The 21,468-nt window shown below is 36.1% G+C and overlaps 3 protein-coding genes across 19 annotated transcripts in view; all 3 read left to right on the top strand.

The window, feature by feature from the left end:
- Window positions 1-4,873, top strand: part of LOC145912932 (uncharacterized) — a 100,276-nt gene extending 95,403 nt beyond the window's left edge. For 12 of the 16 annotated variants that reach the window (XM_083000401.1, XM_083000389.1, XM_083000402.1 and 9 more), the window contains 9 exons: window positions 50-335; window positions 647-762; window positions 915-1,029; window positions 1,482-1,562; window positions 1,794-1,958; window positions 2,433-2,548; window positions 2,701-2,842; window positions 3,258-3,355; window positions 4,239-4,873. In XM_083000401.1, coding sequence (XP_082856527.1) covers window positions 50-335; window positions 647-762; window positions 915-1,029; window positions 1,482-1,562; window positions 1,794-1,958; window positions 2,433-2,548; window positions 2,701-2,842; window positions 3,258-3,355; window positions 4,239-4,379 — 1,260 coding nt within the window. In that variant the 3' untranslated portion in view covers window positions 4,380-4,873. Of the gene's footprint in view, window positions 1-49; window positions 336-646; window positions 763-914; window positions 1,040-1,481; window positions 1,563-1,793; window positions 1,959-2,432; window positions 2,549-2,700; window positions 2,843-3,257; window positions 3,356-4,238 lie in introns of all 16 variants that reach the window. The other 4 variants (XR_014403322.1, XM_083000385.1, XM_083000386.1 and 1 more) reach the window with 4 other exon arrangements.
- The window catches only part of LOC145912937 (sushi, von Willebrand factor type A, EGF and pentraxin domain-containing protein 1-like), a 34,708-nt gene that overhangs the window by 12,398 nt on the left and 842 nt on the right, over window positions 1-21,468 (top strand). The window contains exons 23-31 of the mRNA XM_083000407.1: window positions 18,259-18,429; window positions 18,751-18,993; window positions 19,055-19,141; window positions 19,239-19,343; window positions 19,610-19,792; window positions 19,853-19,968; window positions 20,140-20,416; window positions 20,725-20,840; window positions 20,993-21,107. Of these exons, the coding sequence (XP_082856533.1) occupies window positions 18,259-18,429; window positions 18,751-18,993; window positions 19,055-19,141; window positions 19,239-19,343; window positions 19,610-19,792; window positions 19,853-19,968; window positions 20,140-20,416; window positions 20,725-20,840; window positions 20,993-21,107 (1,413 nt within the window). The remainder of the gene's footprint in view (window positions 1-18,258; window positions 18,430-18,750; window positions 18,994-19,054; window positions 19,142-19,238; window positions 19,344-19,609; window positions 19,793-19,852; window positions 19,969-20,139; window positions 20,417-20,724; window positions 20,841-20,992; window positions 21,108-21,468) is intronic.
- LOC145912940 (uncharacterized) lies at window positions 7,880-15,700 on the top strand. 2 transcript variants are annotated; one of them, XM_083000410.1, is made up of 17 exons: window positions 7,880-8,014; window positions 8,397-8,537; window positions 8,973-9,104; window positions 9,268-9,480; window positions 9,647-9,786; window positions 9,945-10,071; window positions 11,176-11,318; window positions 11,709-11,877; window positions 12,025-12,142; window positions 12,352-12,499; window positions 12,618-12,784; window positions 13,117-13,145; window positions 13,599-13,709; window positions 14,165-14,380; window positions 14,525-14,713; window positions 14,994-15,177; window positions 15,566-15,700. In XM_083000410.1, the coding sequence occupies exons 1-16, from the start codon at window positions 7,966-7,968 to the stop codon at window positions 15,080-15,082; spliced, it is 2,181 nt and encodes a 726-aa protein (XP_082856536.1). In that variant the 5' UTR covers window positions 7,880-7,965; the 3' UTR covers window positions 15,083-15,177; window positions 15,566-15,700. The 2 variants fall into 2 exon arrangements, with proteins under 2 accessions (XP_082856536.1, XP_082856535.1); XM_083000409.1 differs by having other exon boundaries at window positions 8,394-8,537.

Below are 21,468 nucleotides of genomic sequence, written 5' to 3'. Positions count from 1 at the left end.
TGAGAAAAATTTTTTATTAAAATCAACTCCAAAACACAATTTGTTGCAGTGTTCTGATCCAGAAAAAGACTTAATAGGCGTGAGGAAATATCATTGTGGGCCTGGAGGATTGTGGGATGTCCACCCCAATAATGCTTCATGCCACGCCCCTTGCCCTCCACTTGAAACGCCAAGCAATGGTCGCTTGGAGTTTCTGGATTATCATGAAAACAGCACAGACAGATGGAAATATGGATCAAGGGTGCGGGTGATCTGTGCGCCAGGATACAAAACACCTGCATACAATGAAATACATTGCACAGATGGGTGGTCACATGAAATTCCATCATGTCAAGGTGTTTTTGCGATTTGTCAGTAGAAATGTATTTGAAAGTTGACAGGTGTAAATGACACAGCGGAGGTATAAAAATATAAAAAAAAAGATTAGGAATTTTAAGCCTTTAAATCCTACCTTTCCTTTGATATTTAAACACTTATACGCCTGCAAGGAAGTTTTTGTTGCTCTCTAAATGGAATAACTTTAATTCCCCTGTATTTAAGTTTATGTACTGGAATGCTCTTACGAAAACACACCCTTAATTATGTATGTTGTTGAAAATGTATTTCATTTGCGATGTATAACGATAACAAACACTTTTGTTTTTAGGGCGACCCTGTGTGTTTTTTTACAACGATTTATCACCCGATGTAGACGTAGTTGGAGTAGAATTGAAAACTGATGACGAAATACTTTGGAAAGTTGGAAAATCCATTGAACTGCGAGTAATTCATTCATTGATTTTTTGGTTGTTGAACCCAGTTGTATTAAAAGACATTGACAGTTTTTTCAGTTAATTTGCGGCCTCTTTGTTTCTAAAAACCATGCTTTAAAGTTATTTTAGCTGAACGACATTTTTTTGTTATTTCAACTTTAGTGTAAAAACCCCTCTCTTCAACTTGCCGAGGGTCACCCCCCTACAATAACCTGTTTGCCAGGAATGTATTGGACTTTCGATTATACTTCGTATGAGTGCGTCGAACGTCCCTCTGGTGAGAATGGTTTTCTGTGGTTGATTTTCACTAGTAGGCGTAGCTTTATTCTTGGTGTGGTTAAAAAAGCGATTAGCAACTTCGGTCAACATCTGACCCATATACCTTGAATAAACCAAGATCAGGATTCGTGCCCAGGACATCCTGGTTTTAATCCCAGTATGATAAAAAAAATAATAATTAAACAAAATAGAGAAGGTCACACTCATACTACAATATGCGTTTATTTGCGATTTCTAGTTACTTCCTACACAAAAATCATATTATACGCGACCGGGCGAGTTTGAATAATATGCTACAAATATGGTGATAAAGTTTAGCCTAACTGGATATCTTGGTTGCCAAAAGTGTGCAACCTTACATTCCATTTACCACGTTTTATGTATACATATATACATAAAGTGACTTTCATCTTGCAATGAGAATCTCCTAATGGTGAAACTTATTTTTAGAAATTTTACCAACAACTACAAGCACAGTTGCCACCACTCAGTCAATTCCTAAATCTACTGGATATCCTCTCGAAGACGTTGGTAATAAAATCGATATCTTGTCACTACATGGTCTCCCAACGCAGAACAAACCAATTCTTTATTCACAAAATAATGACCCATACATGTAATTTAAAAACCATGACACGGCACTTTTGGACAAACAAAAACCAACCTGATCTTATGTTGTTTGGTTTATGTGTTTGATCTAAAGTTGCCAGGTAAAAGTGGAAGTCTTCTGCGTTTAGTTTTAACCTACAGTGTTTAACGCAGGCAACTGTAATATCCAATCTCCCCATCTTCGTTCTGAGCGAATCTCTCATCCAAGTCGTCGCCTGTTCCGATTTAGTTGTGCTGACGGTTACGTTTTGCTCGGAAGGAGAAAGGCCGCCTGTTTGGACAGCGGTGAATGGGGGCGGGAATTGCCGACATGTGAAGGTAACTTGGAAATTAAAGCTTTTATCACGCAGAATATTTATTTGTTGGTTTTATTGTAACAGAACTTGATAATGTTGGCTTGAGTACGCACATACCATCTCTAAACAATAGCTGCATTGCTTGCTTTGTATTTACACACGTAATCTCAACATATCGTCTTTCTTTATTTTCACATGGTAGGGTACAAAGGGCTAATTTAGTATATTTCGAATTGGTGGAAAAACCAAATTCAGTGTGGAAACAATTCTGTTTAGGAACAAGATTTACGGATAAAAAAAACCTTTCCTTTGGTATTTCAACACCTATACGCCTACAAGGAAGGTTTTGTTCTCTCTGAATGGAATAACTTTAATTCCCATGTATTTAAGTTTATGTACTGGAGTGCTCTTACGAACATGCACCCTATATTATTTATGTTGCTGGAAATGTATTTCATTTGCGATGTATAACGATAACAAACACTTTCGTTTTTAGGGCGACCCTGTGTGTTTTATTACAACGATTTATCACCCGATGTAGATGTAGTTGGAGTAGAATTGCAACCTGATGACGAAAAACTTTGGAAAGTTGGAAAATCCATTGAACTGCGAGTAATTCATTCATTTATTTTTTGGTTGTTGAACCCAGTTGTAATACAAGACATTGACAGTTTTTTCAGTTAATTTGCGGCCTCTTTGTTTCTGAAAACTAGGCTTTAAAGTTATGTTAGCTGAACGACATTTTCTTGTTATTTCAACTTTAGTGTAAAAACTCCTCTCTTCAACTTGCCGAGGGTCACCCCCCTACAATAACCTGTTTGCCAGGAATGTTGTGGACTTTCGATTATACTTCGTACGAGTGCGTCGAACATCCCTTTGGTGGTTTTCTGCGGTTGATTTTCACTAGTAGGCGTAGCTTTATTCTTAGTGTGGTTAAAAAAGCGATTAGCAACTTCGGTCAACGTCCGACCCATATACCTAGAAAACCATATTCCTAGAATCTGTTTACCCATATATATCTGTTTAATTGCAAGTGGGATGGTAAATCACAAACCGCATAACAGATTATTTTCGAAATATAAGCGCATAATCTGGATAATTGCAAAATATAAACGATTTTTTTCATTGAGCGAAATGCTGATTTCAATATGTTGCACAACCCAAGGTGTCTCTTGAATAATGGATTGCGCAAAAAATCATTGTATTTTTTTGCATTCTTGGACTTAAGTCATGCTTTGTAATCATTGGCAACAAGAATTTTAATTAGTGAGCTTTACATACATCAATTTTGCAAACCAACATCTCTTAAATCTAATTTCAGTGATTTCTTGCACGATTCAACCTGATGATCTTCCAGATGGTGTGAGCGTGTCCGAAAACGGTCAAATGTTTCCTCCTGGCGCTCAAATTCACCTAAAGGTGATAATTTAACACTTCAAATTATTAATGGTCTTCTTCGTTACCAACATACTAGTGTGATATTTCATATACTTTAATTTAAGGCACAGGTAGCCAAAATCGTCGTTAATTGCATTAAATCAGGTAGGATTGGTTTTAACGCTAAGTATATGACGGCGAATTCTCGTTAAACAGTGCACTGACCCTCTCGTTGACAAGTAAAGTATTTTTGTCTTTTACTTAAACTTGGATTTCTCGCCCTGTGCAAGCCAAATTGTATACAGATGTCTCTTGACTTCACCATTAGTTCGTTCTACCGACGACAAGCGCGCAACCTGTTTACGTGTGTTGCGTAACAATAAGTCTTAAGGAGGGACTTTTTTCCACTGTCAGCTCATTGAAATACAAACCCTAACCAGCGGGCACGTCAGTAAACCCACTCACTAAGTGGGTTGGTCACAGTGACAATTAATGAGACAGTAAAAAGCAAGAACAAAAAGCGACACATTGACTTTCTTGGCTTCGACAAAGGTTTTTAAACCGCAATTTTAACGGCAATTAAAATAATACAGCCACCTGAGTCACACGAACCGATGACAGGTCTAGCGCAATTATAGTGGATTAAATCTAAAATAAATAGCAAGGTTGACATTTTATGGCATTAAGAATGTGGTTTTTAACTTTCTTTACCTGGTGGCGCACTTATCCCCCAAAAATGTCATAACGACGCAATTGTTGACCTAAAGCCGAATTAGCCGATCATGGGTTTCAACCGGGATCGCTCATTAAACTGGAGGTATGCTTGTACTCTCCGCAAAACTGAACATAAAGTCCTGCACTTAAATATGAAAACAGCAAAAAGATATTTACTGACCCCTTAACACTATTGTATGGTGTTATTTAGTGCATTAATGAAGATCTGGCTCTTGTTGGTAAGCTGGACCGGTTTTGTGTGTTCGGTGGTTTTTGGGACACAGCTCTTAACTCAACATCGTGTCAAGAATACCCACCAGTTGATCCTCATCAACCTGTCATTCCCAAGTGATAAAATATGAAGAAAATAGCTGTCGAAGTTTTTTTTTTACATAAAAGAAAACGATCTTGTTATGCTTTAAAAGCATTTGCAATGCATAAACGATTAACTGCAATTGTATGTGATTAGTAAGTTCATGTTGCTTTTCTGAGCGATTGAAAATAAAGAAGACACATAATATGCCCCTGAGGAAGCGATTTAGGCAGTCTTCTCGCAATGAATTTTTACTAGGTCAGTTTGTTAAGTGGTGACACTGACACAACATCACGAATCAGGGGATTTCTTGTGATTCAATTTTCCACATAAATGCCCTTCAACATTTTGATACTCTAGATTTTCCACAACACCTTCAAACGAACTGCCTGACCAAAACCAACACTAAAACTGTCCAAAACAACTTAACACTGACCCCATACAAAACCCTTTGCATTGTGACAAAATTATTCTCAGTTACACAGCAGGACATTTACCGACCCAAAAAAATGTATTATAACTACCAAAGCAATACACATAGCCTATATATACATACATACATATGGCATTCGACATGCCAGAACTGCTTGATATGATCCATGAAGCCGATTATCAAAACACCCGGAAGTGTCAAGGGTTTGAGAAATTTGTCAAAACATTAGGTAGCAGAGGATAGAAAAGTCGTTTAATTTGGACCACTTCGGTTTAAATCTCAAAAAATACAGATGTTCACCAAAAGAGTTATTAACACGATTTGATAAATTATCATCTAAACTCTTTAAAAGCAAAAAAACAGAATCCTGTTATTTTCATGTGCGGAATAATTAGTATTTGGAAATTTTGGAACGAGTGTTACATGCCTAGTGTATAATTTGGAACAGCAGCGTGTACAAATTGTAACACTTACAGTCCATGCGATTTCTTTTCCACTCAGTTTCTAAGAAGTGATGACAACTTTACATAAATATTTTGTCCCCATTATTTGTACATTTCCACAATATTTTATTTTATTCAATAAAAAAAAGAACAGAAAAATAATTGAAATAGCGAAAAAACCTAGAGAATAAAAAACAATACTATAATGCAAAGACTTTGCAATACCAAATGCATAAAATGAGACAGTAGATACAAACTGAGGTTGCAATTCTAGACCTACAAGATGCACTGTGTTAATAAAATGCAGATACTTTAACCATCTTCTTTACTGTAACAAGATGACTGGACCTTATTTTTATCTTCTTTATTCTGTATTTTTAAGTTTCCCAAATAATTTAAGATATTTTACTTTTAATTTTCATTAGTATTTATATCAACAGGTAGTTAAAAATAATGCTGAAAAACATATAGTTGATTGTTAGCTATATTTCAATAACATATTTTATTCAGATATGACTAATATTATAGATCATGTGTAAAATGTGTTCTGATAATAATGAATACATAATTGATATCAGTTCCTGTGGCCCCGGGCCAAATTACACACATCATACAGGTCCAAATTACACAACTTTCTACACAGTTTTTCCACCCACTTTACTCTCGGAAAGCAATATCATATTCGGCTTAATATACCGAAGGCAGTAACAGTTATATAACGCAAAAATCATGCCCACTTGGATATACAACATACAGTTATGAAATAAAGTTTGATCTCTGAAACAAATGCAAAATTAACGTACTTTGTATTTCTATCTGTAACTACCAGATTGCGGAAGTTTCAGCTCGCCTGTCTTTCGCGTTTTATCAGATTTTCTTTCAAGCTGTACAAAAGATTTTTTTGTCATCGTATATTTTTTAAAGGGGAGAATCCGAATTACACGCAGGGTCTAAATTATACAACTTTCCCCGAAAAAAAGTTTTTCAAAAATAAACCTCAACCTCTAAAGAAGAATTGTATTTGTTTTGAGCAATCGATACAATTTAAAAATTGCATGTTGGACTGATGCAGCGGTACAAATTTGCACATTACCCAAATACAAGGGCCACTTCATTTTTTTTCTAACCAATGGAGTGATACCAAAGGGAATCGACCGAGCTTGTAACAAGTGGTATTTCGCGCTCGACAGAGGCAGCTTTCCTCGAGTCTTCAGTCCAATGCTAATTGCCATGGCGCTTGCGATGGACTCACTCAAGCTCAAAAGAATTGGTTACACGACGAAGTTCTATTCATGAATAACAATCTATCCTTTATCAAAGTAAACTTCTCCCGGTGTCTTGACCTTCTTATCAGATGAACTAAAGGAGTTAAGAATATCACATGTTAACAGCAAAGAATTTTTTCTCGAGAAACTCCTCAAAATAAAATAGTTTACTTTTGTTGTTTAAACAGTACAGATACCAATGTAAAAACATTACGCTTTTTTACTCTTTATAGCCTGGTTCTATTTGCTTGATAACTTTAAATCACTACATTTTCCTAAGGAGTCCGTCTTTCATCTGTCAGCTCTCTGTGTGTTATTTTTTTCAATCTTAACAATTGAAATTTTCCTTTTTTCGGCAAATCCGAGAATTCGTGATGTCCTTACCGCGATCATATAAAGTTATCGCCACATTAATTACATCGCGACCACTCAACCGGTGTCAAACAGTTTCTACTTATTTTAACACATGTGTTATTTAGCTCGGTGCTTCTTAAACTTTTTGTTCTGCAATCCTATTTTAAAAAAATGATTTTTATGCCAACACGTTAGCGATAATAAAATACATTACCAAGAAAGCATTCACAGTGGAAGCTCCATAATTGAACCATTGTCTGTAACTATTGCCTGCCCTCTACTGGTGGAAAAAGGTTGCACCTGACTAATAATTTTGCACGGTATTTTTTCACACACAAGTTTATGTGCCGCAAACATGAAAATGTGAAAATTCCAATTGGCACGAAAGCTCGTATTCTTACAGCTTGTAATACTTTATGTGGCTGATCGGAATATTGGATTTTTTTTTAAATGCTAATCAACAAATAAATATCGTCAAAGTTTGGTTTTGAACAAATTTAATGACATATTGTGTGAGCTGCATACAGATGGCTACTGTTTCGACCTACAAAGTCTCATCAGTGCAGCTGGTGTGATTATCAGACGACTTTGCTGACCAAACGGCCAATTCACATTATTGGCTCCATTTTGCTTATAATATGATCAATGAATTATATTTCTTACGTTTCTTCTACAGCTGAATGTGGAGCTTTATAAACGTATTTGACAGATATGCTTAACAACACAAATCGAAGACAAAAGTAATTTGGAAATTTCCCTTCCTAAAAAGCCACGCGCAGGAATCGCTTCAACAAAACAACCAGAACCAGTGTTATGCGGTATGCCTTGCGACGATGTTAACTGTTAACTTAAAAGTATCGTCGATTACTTCCTGAATCATGCCTGGCGTTCTTAAGCAATGTGGGACAGCAACAGACATAAATACAAATTCCGCTCCTCAAGTTTCGCCAATAGTAGCCTAGCTCTGTAAGATATGTTGAGGCATAACTAGAATCAAAATCTGTAGGTTTAGTGGTGTTTTTGTGCATGATTAACATATTGTTAGGGGAAGCAGGTCAACAGATAAGCAGAAAAAGAATTGTTCCCAACAAAATAACTGACATTCTGTCGCTTGAGTTTGATTCCTCGGGATGAAGACTTGGATATTGGTTGTCTTGCTGTTAAAGTCACTTTTCAGCCGTAAGTAACCACAGATAAACAAAGTTTTCATTTTCCCATTACACGATTCGATTACAGCCTGAATTATCGCGACCATAGCAAGATGTTTAATTTTGAAGTGAAGACGGATATTGGTTTAGTTTATCTCCTTGAACAATAAGTGATTTAAACAAAAACTGGCTACACAGCCTAAAGTGCTTTATGCCATAAAGAGCCTGCACGTGGATCAAGTAGAGGTTTGGGGGAAATAATTTTGTTTCTTTCATCACACAAATACCAGCAATGAACTATTCATTGAAACCGGGTGCAGCGTTACTAAATTATTACTTTAATGTTACGCTGACCACTTGGCAAATTGAAGACAGGGTATAATTTAAATTTTCAATATCCCTATTGTCAGCAGGTAGCAGCGCAACAGGGCCGTGTTCTAACAACAAGTTTCGATGTCCAAACAGTGATCTTTGTTTAAGCGTCGACAAAGTGTGTGATGGCGTTGGAGATTGCAGCAACAACGAGGATGAATCATATGTCTTTGCCAGATGCGGTATAAAGTTTAATTTTGAAGATAAATAAATCATATCAAAGTAAATTATTAAGTTAAGTTTTTCATTTCGGAAAATAAGTGTATGCTCTTCAAGTTTGTGGGGAATTACGAGCATTTTGCTGAAAATTCCAATACAACAGCTGGGGGCGTCTTTGGGCTAGTGCTGTGTGTTACACTTTGCTTCGAAAGTCTAATTAAGTTATCATAAAGTCAATGTCTCGCATGCAAATAATATTTTACACCCAAAGAAAATCATTGTTTTTTTTTCTGGAATACAATTATGTTTTAGGCCAGAATTATAGGTAATGTCAAGCACATTGCCCCAAAGTTTTATTTGATGTGATCATCCTGGATATACGCCCCTGTAATGAACAAAAGTGGAGTGCGTGAAGTGTTTATGTCAACTAGCGCAACTATAGGAAAAATATGTTTTAGGTTCATGTCCCGGAAGAAACGAGAGTTTGGCGGGTTATCCATGCCGAAAAGCTTGTGTGTATAACAGGGAGTGTGAAGGAAGGGAACGATGTGCTTGTGACGGTCACTGTGGGATGTCCTGCTTTAATCCAAGTGAGAATGACGATTGTTTATCTAGAGAGAAAAAGTTTATAAAAAGGCGCTGAGAACCATTACACCAACCAACATTTTAATAACGCCCCGATGGAAATATCAAATTAAAAGTCAATTTTGATAGTTTCTGTTCAAGTAAAGTCATTCGCTACTTATTGTTAAGTGGCCACCTGTGGGAATTCGCCACCACCGGCCAGAGGCAGTGTGGGTTACAGTGTGATGCGTTTCGTTGACCGTGGCTTGGTTCAAGTGAATTCAAACTTTAGACACGGTGACTTCGTTGAATATGCGTGCCCTCCGGGAATGACACCTATTGGTCCCCAGGTTTTCTGCAATTCAAGAGAAAAATGGACACGAGCTAATGTAAATTGTACAGGTAAAGTGACAACAAAATCAGTTTTATCCTAAACGTAGAAGGTTTGGCAAAAGGATTCGAACGTAAAAGTTATACGGTAGTAATTTTGAATAAATCAAACATAACATGTTTCTATTGTTTTTTAATAACTTTAGTGTTGTTTCCTTATTAAACGTAACTCTAACAGATCTAAAGATTTGTGGCCAATCAAATGTTATCAACACAATCGTACATCAGCGCGGTTTCGGGCGAGTAGTCGGAGGAATATCAGTAAAACAGCACACTTGGCCTTGGCAGGTGCTCATTATGAGAAACTCATACCCTCGAGTAAGTTACTTTTCAGTATCTTTGCCATTGTATGAAATGTCTCGAATTTTGTCTCCGGAAACAGTTCCTGTATGTTATAAGTGCATAGCAACCAAGACAATTATACAACCATTTATTATCAACAATATATTACGTGGAGTTGATGTTTACATTCACAGCTGTTCGACGATCTCGGTGTAAGGGGTGGTGGATCTATTATTAACAAACAGTGGGTTCTCACAGCAGCTCACGTGTTTGACGAATATCAAGACATCGAACACATCGAAGATTTAGTTGTCGCCGTCGGTTAGTTAACTCCGTACTTTTATGTAGTGATGTGTTGCGCCGGATCCGGGTACCCGGACCCGGCCGGATATTGACCAATTTTCAATACCCGGACCCGGCCGGATAATACACTTAATTTTACCGGATAGTTGGGAAAGCATTTTTGTCCTAAAAGCGTACAAACAATTCGCAAATTACTCGTTTTTGGGACCCAATCTGTTATACTCGCCGACGTAAGATTTTTCTGTTATTTGTTATTAAGGTTTTTCGTGACGTGTTATACCATATTAATAAATGCCCACGTTTATTTGTTCCACTCATGACAGGCTAACCTTAACATAGCATTCTGTTTGGCAATCAAACATTTTTGCCATAATACACGAATCAGTGTTAACAAACTGCCGGATCCAAATTATCCGGCCGGATTTGATTAATAACTATCCGGATCCGGCCGGGCCGGATAATTTGGAACTGGGAACATCACTACTTTTATGCAGCTAAGTAAGAATAAATAACGTTTATCTTCGGGGACTGATGTACTTGTGATCGTCACAGTCCCTGCAAATGCATGCAATTAAATCATTGATAAACGTTGATGCAATTTTTAATTTACGAAAATACCGCCAAGTGGTTTAAATTAAATCCTTAGATTTCGGTTTTGCAACAGCATATTATCGAAGTGTCGGGAGTAAGCTCATAACAATTAACGCCGTCAGCAAAATCCACCAACAGGAAATCTCCGATTGGTGCACTGCGAGAATTTTATAGCTCCTTGCTGAACGTTGCGCGCCGCCAACTTTCGCTATTGACGTTTATTACATCCGCCATCACAAGAGATCAAATTACACAGTGCGTGGTGTTGTCGGGCGTTCAAATTTGGTCGTTCCTGTTAATTTTTCACTCTTACAGGATGATCTGTGCGATAGTTTTTGGTACATCTTGTACCAAGTGAGGGGCCAGTTTGCCTCTGAAGTCTTAAAAAATAATTCCTCTTTACAAATACAGTTGTGCATTTAAAGATCTTCTACTTATTTAGTTTAATTATGATTGTTCAAGAAAATTATGACCTTTAAATTAAAGCCATGCATCAAAAACATTTGGAGTTAAACCGATAATTATTGACAGGTGTTCATGAACGCCCCAGTTTGATAAAAAATTTGGACTCTGCAGTTGAACTGTTTACACCAAGGAAAATATATCTTCATCCAAGATTTGATCGACAGATTCGTGGGGGGCTGAGAATCAATTATGATTACGATATTGCTTTGGTGAGTTTATTGAAACGGGTTTGTTCGTTTACTTTGATCATACTTTATGAAGAAAGTTTATTGGATGTAAACTTATCCTGTAAATATTGTGTTCTTGCTTTCCGTGACAAACATTATGTCAGTACAATGAAGGGTACGTTCTAGGCAATATTATCGTCTTTAAAGTTGGGAAAAATTCGTGCGTGACGTAAACCAATGTGTACAGTAAAATATCTGGTTATTATACGATTCACCTGACCCATTTAATGTTTTGATTTGAGATTAAAGAGAAATAAGATGCGCGTAAACGTATCTCCTACAGCTTTTTGCATTCTCTACATGAAGTACCTATACCAAAGGTACTTTTCTTATGAAACGTACAGGATTATCCAAACGGACCTCCGTTTTCAGATTAGAATCGGAGTCTCGCTTCGTTTTTTACGTAATGAATCGGATTGGTTCGCCACAAAAGAAAGGCCGAAATTCAATGGAACAATCCCCTTATCTCCGTACATTCGTCCCGTGTGTCTTCCTTGGAGTAATCTTCCAAACAGAACCATCATACACAGTAACGGACTAAGTATGTCCAACAATTTTCTTCAGCTGCCTGTGGTAAAATATGTTAAATTCTAACCGCGCTTTCCCCTTTTTTAACTCAGCTTTTTTAACATTTACCATTTTTTTAATTCAGAATGTCTTTCACGTAAAAACGGGTTGCACTTTACAGGTGAAAGAGAAAACAGAACAACAGTCGTAGTAACTGGATTTGGACACACTAATTATCAAAGTCAAACCATACCAAACATTCTGCAGCAAACCACGCAAGAACTACAACCAGATGCAGTGTAAATACCACTCGTCACTTTATACAAAAAAGCTAAATATGTTTGTGTCCTATAATAACAGACAATATGTATGAAAATATTCCATTTTTACATTTATGGCCTTTTTCCAAGAGTTTGGTAACGATTTGTTCGTCTAAAGTATTATTGTGGTTAAAAATAACTTCATCAATCAAGACAAAGACGATACTTTTTATTGCTGTTTTGATCAGGTGTCGTCAAGGAATCCAACGTCACACGCGAACAACAAGACAGGCTTTGAGTTACACGAACCGCATGATTTGTGCCAGATCTCCAACAACTGCAAGAACTCTGTCTGACGCGTGTACTGGAGACAGTGGTGGGCCGCTCATAAACCAAGTAAAGCTTTATTTTATTAAGGTTCTTTGAAATGCCTAATGGAACTCTTTGGTATACCCGTATACGTATGAAGTTTAAATACAAATGTATATATTATTTGTTTAAAATCTTGTAACAGCGCTTGGATTCCCAAACTGGCGAAAGTTATTGGATACAAATGGGGATTGTCAGTTTTGGAATTGAATGTGCTCTTAGGGATGAAATAGATGGCTTTGTGTATCCTGGCTACTACGCAGATGTTGCGGAGATGCAGAGCTGGATTGAAGAAACGATCAACGGTTCCAAGTAAAAACTTTGTTCAATTCCTATTATTGTGTGTTGTGAAGATAAAAGAATTATGTCTGCAATTAACCTGACAACAAGTATATGTTGAGTTAGTTTTATCAATGGAAAAACAAGCAAAACTTACCAATTGCAAATAGCTTCCAGTAAAAATGTTTTTTTATCTTTAAGCGGTTACACCGCACAACATGTAATGAGTAAATCCACCATTTTTTGTGATTTTTGGTGTTATAAGAAATGCTAGAAATGTCGCAGAGAAATTTCTGAGATAAGCATTTTATTGAATCATGACCGAGGTTGTGCTCTTTCATAACAAAAAATGTTTTGTTTTGTAGCAGGATTGGCCGTAAATCACATCACCGAAGTAAGTCACAAATTACGTCACACACATATAGATAAAAGTGCTCTTTGTTCGCACAATTATCAGCTTATCTCTTCTGATCGATACTTAGTGTAAGTGAGGTTGGGCCTTATGCACGGGATAGAGATAATTAACTAAAAGAGGCGTTTTGTTTTTTTCAAATATTGGGGTATACCTAAAGCTAATCGTAATAAGGCTACACAATATTTTCTTGGGTCATGCGGTATAGCGTATGTCGATACGAAATCGTAGTGCTTGCAGCCTGCAGTAGACGAAGCTTGCAGTAAGTATCTGGTCAATGATTAAAAAATGAGCAAACGTAGAATACCCTGTTCTAAAAAGTTGTTTTATGTGAGGGCATTTAATTAACTAGCAACCAAGTTTTTCGCAATTTCTGTTGTGTTATTCTCAAAACAAACAATGTTGGTATACCATAACTGGCCAACTAACTGTTAGGTGATGAATGTGAAAGTAATCCATGTCAAAATGATGGCACATGCCAGGATGAAGTTAATGGCTTTACGTGTACTTGTACACCAGATTTTGGAGGCACCACCTGCTCTGAGGGTAATACAGTTTTTTTGGTCATGCTTACAATTGAAATTTATCAAATAACCCTATAAATTTGGATTAACTTATTGCCAATGATTGGTCTTCGTCCAGGAAATTACAAGTTTTATTGAAAACAGACACAATGCGCCCAAACCTCCATTCAAGGAATTCATTTGCCTTTATTAAATTTTTAAAATTTTACTCTGCCAATAACTGTCAGCAGTACTAGTAACTCCTTTTTTCATTCCTATTTTACTGTTTATCTGTAAATATCTGTGCCTAACTTCTACAAATAGATGTCTCAATAATGGACATATTTTGGGTACAGTGGAAATAGTTGTGAATTTTGCTTTAGTAACAAAAAACCTAAACGTCCAGATTTGATGAACCATATCCACAGAAATAAGTTTTTTATCTGTTATTAAATTGTATTCAATTGCAATTTAATTAATTCAATTGTATTGTGACAGATCTGAAATGTCGACAATGCCCTGAACGTCTGTCAAATGCGGTGGTCTCCATAACCTACCAAAACCCTAATAAACCATATCTTTTGCCTGGTACACAAGTAACATATGCATGTGATAGAGGTTTCAAAATAGCAGGAACATCATCTAAACTCAAAACAGTTTTATGTAATTCGAGAAGAAAATGGAGTACAAATCCTGATACTATAAGATGTGTGGGTAAGTGTTTAGTAGGATACGTCAAACTGCTGTGAATTAAAAACTGTTCTCAGTTAATAAACTTGTGGCGAATTAAATACTGCACCTTGTTTATGCATGTAAAATTTTTTATCCTGTAATTTTTAAAGGAATATTGTTTTTCAGTTAAGAAATGTCCCCCAATACAGCATTTAGAAAATGGTGAAATGCAACCAAGTTTACAGACAGGTGTGGGCCATCCAATGGGAACCTCAGTTACTTTCACATGCTGGCATGGTTATCGGTTAGAAGGCGCAAACAACACTGAGTGTTTACCAACAGAAAAATGGTCAAGTTCACAACCCAGCTGCGTTGGTTTGTTATTTTTTTTCTGATTTGATTTAATTTAAATGCTAGTATGCAACTGTATTGGTTATGGCATGCAGATTTACCACAAACATGGAAATATTTATTCCAGTAGGTTAAAATCTGTCAGCTTGTTATTTAAGACAAATATATTTCGCTTTGAACAGCATCATCTGTGTATAAAATGCAGAACAACAAGAGATTAAAAACAAAAAAAGCCTCAGTGCTTGCAAGAATTAGCGGATTTATTTCACAATTTTCATTCTCAGGAATAATTATTGATTTGCAGAAGTAAAATGTAAAAAAATTTGTTGTGCGAAATGGTCACCTTGTTCCATTCCAACATGTGTATGCTATCAACACTGTGGTTCGAGTTGAATGCAACAATGGATATAGACTTCACGGTCAGGGAAATGTCATATGCACCATTAAAGGAACTTGGTTTCCTCAATCTCTTTCTTGTGTTCCAATTCGTAAGTATAACTTAAAGACAAGAATTTGCTTGTTGGCATTGACTACATGGTTAGAATGTATAAACAGAAACATTCTGACCTTGCAATCAAAGTTATTTTTGCGTTATTTTTATTTGTCCAGTTCTAACTCTCTGCAATTGCTTACTGATTGATGGGTACAGCCTGCACAGTCAGTGTTTATGTGCACTAATAGTGAATTAGTGTTAAAAATATCAGCATACTACAAGCTAACTAGAAAATTCTTAGGTTTTTTATATGCACTTAAAGTAATGTATTTTCCACCAAAATTGACAAATTAAACAAAGACAAATAGCTACATGTTAGTTTTGTTTCAATTATTTTACTATGTCCTCACAATTCTATAAAAAAACACTTAATGTTTTTTTAGCTTGTAGCCATCTTACACCACCTACTGGTGGTTCCATCACCCATCGGAGTGAAAGTATGGTGACTTTTGCATGTGACAATACCTTGCGATTAGTTGGTGCCCGAAGTGTTCATTGTCATTTGGGTAAATGGTCTGCAAAAACTCCAACTTGTGAAGGTATTGCATAGGAGTAATTAAGTTCTAACTTTATGCATGATAGATTGTTAACTATTATGAAGCAAGAAGCCTCTAATTTATGTCAACTGTTAGGTGATGGATGTGAAAGTAATCCATGTCAAAATGATGGCACATGCCAGGATGAAGTTAATGGCTTTACATGTACCTGTACACCAGATTTTGGAGGCACCACCTGCTCGGAGGGTAATACAGTTATTTTGGTCATGCTTACAATTGAAATTTATCAAATAACCCTATCTAATCAGATTAACTGATTAAAAATGACTGGTCTTAGTCCAGGAAATCACAAATTTTCTTGAAAACAGACACAATGCAATCAAACCTCCATTCAAGTAGTTCATTTTAGATAATTTGAATTTTTTTTTGAAATTTTACCCTGCTAATATTTGTCAACAGTACCAGTAACTCCTTTTTTGGCATTTCAATAAGTTTATTATAATGTCAATAAACCATATAACTATGTTTAGGCTGTTAAACATATATGTGCAAGCAAAATACAGTTAAAATATTGTTCGTATTTACCTTCCTATTTTTACTGTTTCTCTGCAGTAATCTGTGCCCAACTTCTCAAAATAGGTGTCTCAATAATGGACGTATTTTGTGTACAGTGGAAAATTTTGCTTTAGTAACGTTAAACCTAAACAAGCCCAGATTAGATGAACTATGTCGACAGAAATGTTTTTTCTTACACGTATAGTATTCTTGCAGTTAGGATCATCAGATTATATCTACATCCTTTAATTATTTAATTGTATTGTGACAGATCTGAAGTGCCGGGAGTGCCCGGAACGCCTGTCAAATGCGGTGGTCACCATAACCTACCAAAACCCTAATAAACCATATCTTTTGCCTGGTACAAAAGTAACATATGCATGTGATAGAGGTTTCAAAATAGCAGGAACATCATCTAAACTCAAAACAGTTACATGTAATTCGAGAAGAAAATGGAGTACAAATCCTGATACTATAAGATGTGTGGGTAAGTGTTTAGTAGGATACGTCAAACTGCTGTGAATTAAAAACTGTTCTCAGTTAATAAAGTTGTGGAGAATTAAATACTGCACCTTGTTTATGCATGTAAAATTTTTTATCCTGTAATTTTTAAAGGAATATTGTTTTTCAGTTAAGAAATGTCCCCCAATACAGGATTTAGAAAATGGTGAAATGCAACCAAGTTTACAGACAGGTGTGGGCCATCCAATGGGAACCTCAGTTACTTTCACATGCTGGCATGGTTATCGGTTAGAAGGCGCAAACAACACTGAGTGTTTACCAACAGAAAAATGGTCAAGTTCACAACCCAGCTGCGTTGGTTTGTTATTTTTTTTCTGATTTGATTTAATTTAAATGCTAGTATGCAACTGTATTGGTTATGGCATGCAGATTTACCACAAACATGGAAATATTTATTCCAGTAGGTTAAAATCTGTCAGCTTGTTATTTAAGACAAATATATTTCGCTTTGAACAGCATCATCTGTGTATAAAATGCAGAACAACAAGAGATTAAAAACAAAAAAAGCCTCAGTGCTTGCAAGAATTAGCAGATTTATTTCACAATTTTCATTCTCAGGAATAATTATTGATTTGCAGAAGTAAAATGTAAAAAATTTGTTGTGCGAAATGGTCACCTTGTTCCATTCCAACATGTGTATGCTATCAACACTGTGGTTCGAGTTGAATGCAACAATGGATATAGACTTCATGGTCAGGGAAATGTCACATGCACCATTAAAGGAACTTGGTTTCCTCAACCTCTTTCTTGTGATCCAATTCGTAAGTATAACTTAAAGACAAGAATTTGCTTGTTGGCATTGACTACATGGTTAGAATGTATAAACAGAAACATTCTGACCTTGCAATCAAATTTGCTTGGTTTTTCATGTGCACTTGAAGTAATGTATTTTCCACCAAAATTGACAAATCAAACAAAGACAAATAGCTACATGCTTAGTTTTGTTTCAATTATTTTACTATATCCTCACAATTCTATAAAAAAACACTTGATGTTTTTTTAGCTTGTAGCCATCTTGCACCACCTACTGGTGGTTCCATCACCCATCGGAGTGAAAGTATGGTAACTTTTGCATGTGACAATACCTTGCGATTAGTTGGTGCCCGAAGTGTTCGTTGTCATTTGGGTAAATGGTCTGCACAAACTCCAACTTGTGAAGGTATTGCATAGAAGTAACCAAGAATTTTATGCAATGTACATTGTTAACCACACAGTACAACGCCTGTTTACCAAAATTGGTCTTTTTGGGTAGTCACATGGAACAGTTGGAGTGAATGGAGCTTATGGGGTCCTTGCACTGCCACATGTGGCTCAGGGTTTCAATTAAGGAGAAGGGAATGTCCGGATTCACCTCCTAATACTGCCGTGTGCAGGGGAAGAAATGTAGAAAGAAAACACTGTGAAAATGAACCATGCAGTCCATTATCAGGTGTTGTTTTTATTATTTCACAATTCACAGAGACTACAATAACATAACTGATACCAAATGTCTGTTGTTTCAGATCCAAGTTCCACTTTCTTTTATGATGGAAAAGAGTATTTGTTTTTTGACGAAATAAAAAGCCAGCCACAGGCCAAAGTTCACTGTAAAAGTTATGGTGCTAGCATGGTCATGATAAAAACAAAAGATGTATTTTTAGCCATTGGAGATCATATGGACTCCACACTATACGGTAGTGTTTATGTTTTTTTAATTTTTAGGCCAACTTTCTTTTTTACAAAAACATTTTTTGGTAGTTATTTAAAAAATAATATTTGAATCAGCAAAAGTTAACAATAGTTATCAATGCTTTAAATATGAAAAAGGCCAACTTGTACAAGATTACCAGTTACCACAGAAAAGTTGAGTATTAAGATAGTTTTTTTGATAACATAACTTTGTTAATACAAAAATCTAAATACCTATATATAAACTTGACAAAGGTGAATAAAAAAAAATCTGTTTCATGTTTTTTTAATGTCCAAAAAGGACTAACCTCATTGTTTTGTTTAAGATTTTTATTGGATTGGGTTGGAGCAAACATATAATCGAAAACGTCGTCAATGGACTCGTTACTGGTCGGACAACAGTGTTTATAAGTTTGAATATTGGCGTTCACGAGTTGTTCGTCGGTCTACTGGTTATTGCACCTCCATGTCTACTTACAAGTGTGGCTGGATTCTGCCCAGTTGGACAACGTCGCAGTGTTGGATAAACGGAGTCTGCTCATATCCTAAAAAAATTCTCTGTGAAAGAGGTTTTTCAAATAAACACTTTTCCAATAGATTCATGTTATATTTTAAAAACATTCTTTTAAGACTGTCCGTGTCTGAATGGTGGACATTGTAATGCAACAGGTTCTTGTGTCTGCCATGTGGGCTACACAGGTGTACACTGCGAAACCAGTAAGTTAAATTTAAAGTTCCCCTTTATCATTTATTGTATTATTGCAGCATTAAACACATTTTTTTACCAACTGAGTATCCTTCCTCATCTTTCCAGGTATAAGATTTTGTGCTTCACTGCCATGTTTGAATGGTGCTACATGTCATGAAAACAGCATGTGTCAGTGCCTTCCTGGATTTTATGGCACTTTTTGTGAGCAAGGTGCTGCTTATTAGCAAGTTTTTTGAAACCAAACTAGACTTTGTATGTATACTAAAAATTTTATTTTTTATTGATTGGTACGTTAATATCCTTGTTCAACATTTTGAATTCAAGCACCCTAAAACCTGTTATTGACATAAAGTAAAGCTGGGTCACTGTGGGAAATAGTTGCAAATACAAAGCAATCTTCATGATATGTTTTAGGAATCATACAACAATGTTAGGCATTGATATTTAGATTGAAATCTTATGCCTGTTGTTTGCAGTTTTTCAGTGCAGGTTGGTAAACAATCCTGCCAACGGTTTTTTCCTTTTTCTTGACTCTGAGTCAGCTAATCGACAAATTGGAGCAAGAATGAAGTTAAATTGCAGTAAAGGTTATCGACCGACTACAGAATACATTGTATGTGAAGCAGGCGGGTGGTCTGATCCTCAAACAACCTGTAAATGTAGGTTATGCAGCAACAAACCCCAAATAGCTTTCACTGTAGTATTTTTTAACTTATCAGCTATGCCTTGTCTATTGGAAGCCAGTTTTTTGTCAGACGGGGTTGAAGTTGTTGGATATGATATTGTTTCATTTGATGAGGAGTGGATTCCTGGTGGTGAAAGTATCACATTACAAGTAGGTAGATGTTTTTAACAATATTGAAAATATTTCCAATGATATAAAAAAAGGTAATTGTCTTTAGTTAGTTGAATAATAGTTTCTGTCAGTACAGAGGGTTTCTTAAAATAACTAAACAGGTTTGAGAACAAAATTTTCCAAACAACTGAGAAACACAATTTGTTGCAGTGTTCTAATCCAGAAAAAGACTTAATAGGCGTGAGGAAATATCATTGTGGGTCTGAAGGATTGTGGGATGTCCACCCCAATAATGCTTCATGTCACGCCCCTTGCCCTCCACTTGAAACACCACGCAATGGTCGCTTGGATTATCATGAAAACAGCACAGACAGGTGGAAATATGGATCAAGGGTGCGGGTGATCTGTGCGCCAGGGTACGAAACACCTGCATACAATGAAATACATTGCACAGACGGGTGGTCACAAGAAATTCCATCATGTCAAGGTATTTTTGTGATTTGTCAGTAGAAATGTATTTGAAAGTTGACGGGTGTAAATGACACAGCGGAGGTATAAGAAAGAAGAAAAAGTTTAATAATTTGAAGCCTTTAAATCCTACCTTTTCTTTGATATTTAAACACTTAAACGCCTGCAAGGAAGTTTTTGTTGCTCTCTGATTAGAATAACTTTAATTTCCATGTATTTAGGTTTATGTATTAGTATGCTCTTACCAAAGCGCACCCATAATTATTGATGTTGTTGAAAATGCATTTAATTTGCGAAATATAACAATAAGAAACACTTTGTTTTTAGGGCGACCCTGTGTGTTTTTTTACAACGATTTATCACCCGATGTAGACGTAGTTGGAGTAGAATTAAAAACTGATGACGAAAAACTTTTTAAAGTTGGAAAATCCATTGAACTGCAAGTAATTCATTCATTGATTTTTTGGTTGTTGAACCCAGTTGTAATACAAGGCATTGACAGTTTTTTCGGTTAATTTGCGGCCTCTTTGTTTCTGAAAACCATGCTTTAAAGTTATGTTAGCTGAACGACATTTTCTTGTTATTTCAACTTTAGTGTAAAAACCCCTCCCTTCAACTTGCCGAGGGTCACCCCCCTACAATAACATGTTTGCCAGGAATGTGGTGGACTTTTGATTATACTTCGTATGAGTGCGTCGAACGTCCCTCTGGTGAGAATGGTTTTCTGTGGTTGATTTTCACTAGTAGGCGTAGCTTTATTCTTGGTGTGGTTAAAAAAGCGATCAGCAACTTCGGTCAACGTCTGACCCATATACCTAGAATAAACCAAGATCAGGATTCGTGCCCAGGACATCCTGGTTTTAATCCCAGTGTGATAAAAAAAAATAATAAATATATAAAAAATAAACCAATTCTTTATTCACAAAATAATGACCCATTCATGTAATTTAAAACCATGACACGGCACTTTTGGACAAACAAAAACCAACCTGATTTTATATTATTTGGGTGATGTGTTCGATCTAAACACCTAGCTGCCAGGTAAAAGTGGAAGTCCTCTGCGTTTAGTTT

This window comes from Ascidia mentula, chromosome 9 (assembly GCF_947561715.1).
Source record: "Ascidia mentula chromosome 9, kaAscMent1.1, whole genome shotgun sequence".
Taxonomy (NCBI): domain Eukaryota; kingdom Metazoa; phylum Chordata; class Ascidiacea; order Phlebobranchia; family Ascidiidae; genus Ascidia; species Ascidia mentula.
Note: the sequence above shows the minus strand (reverse complement) of the source record. Positions and strands in the feature narration are given on the sequence as shown.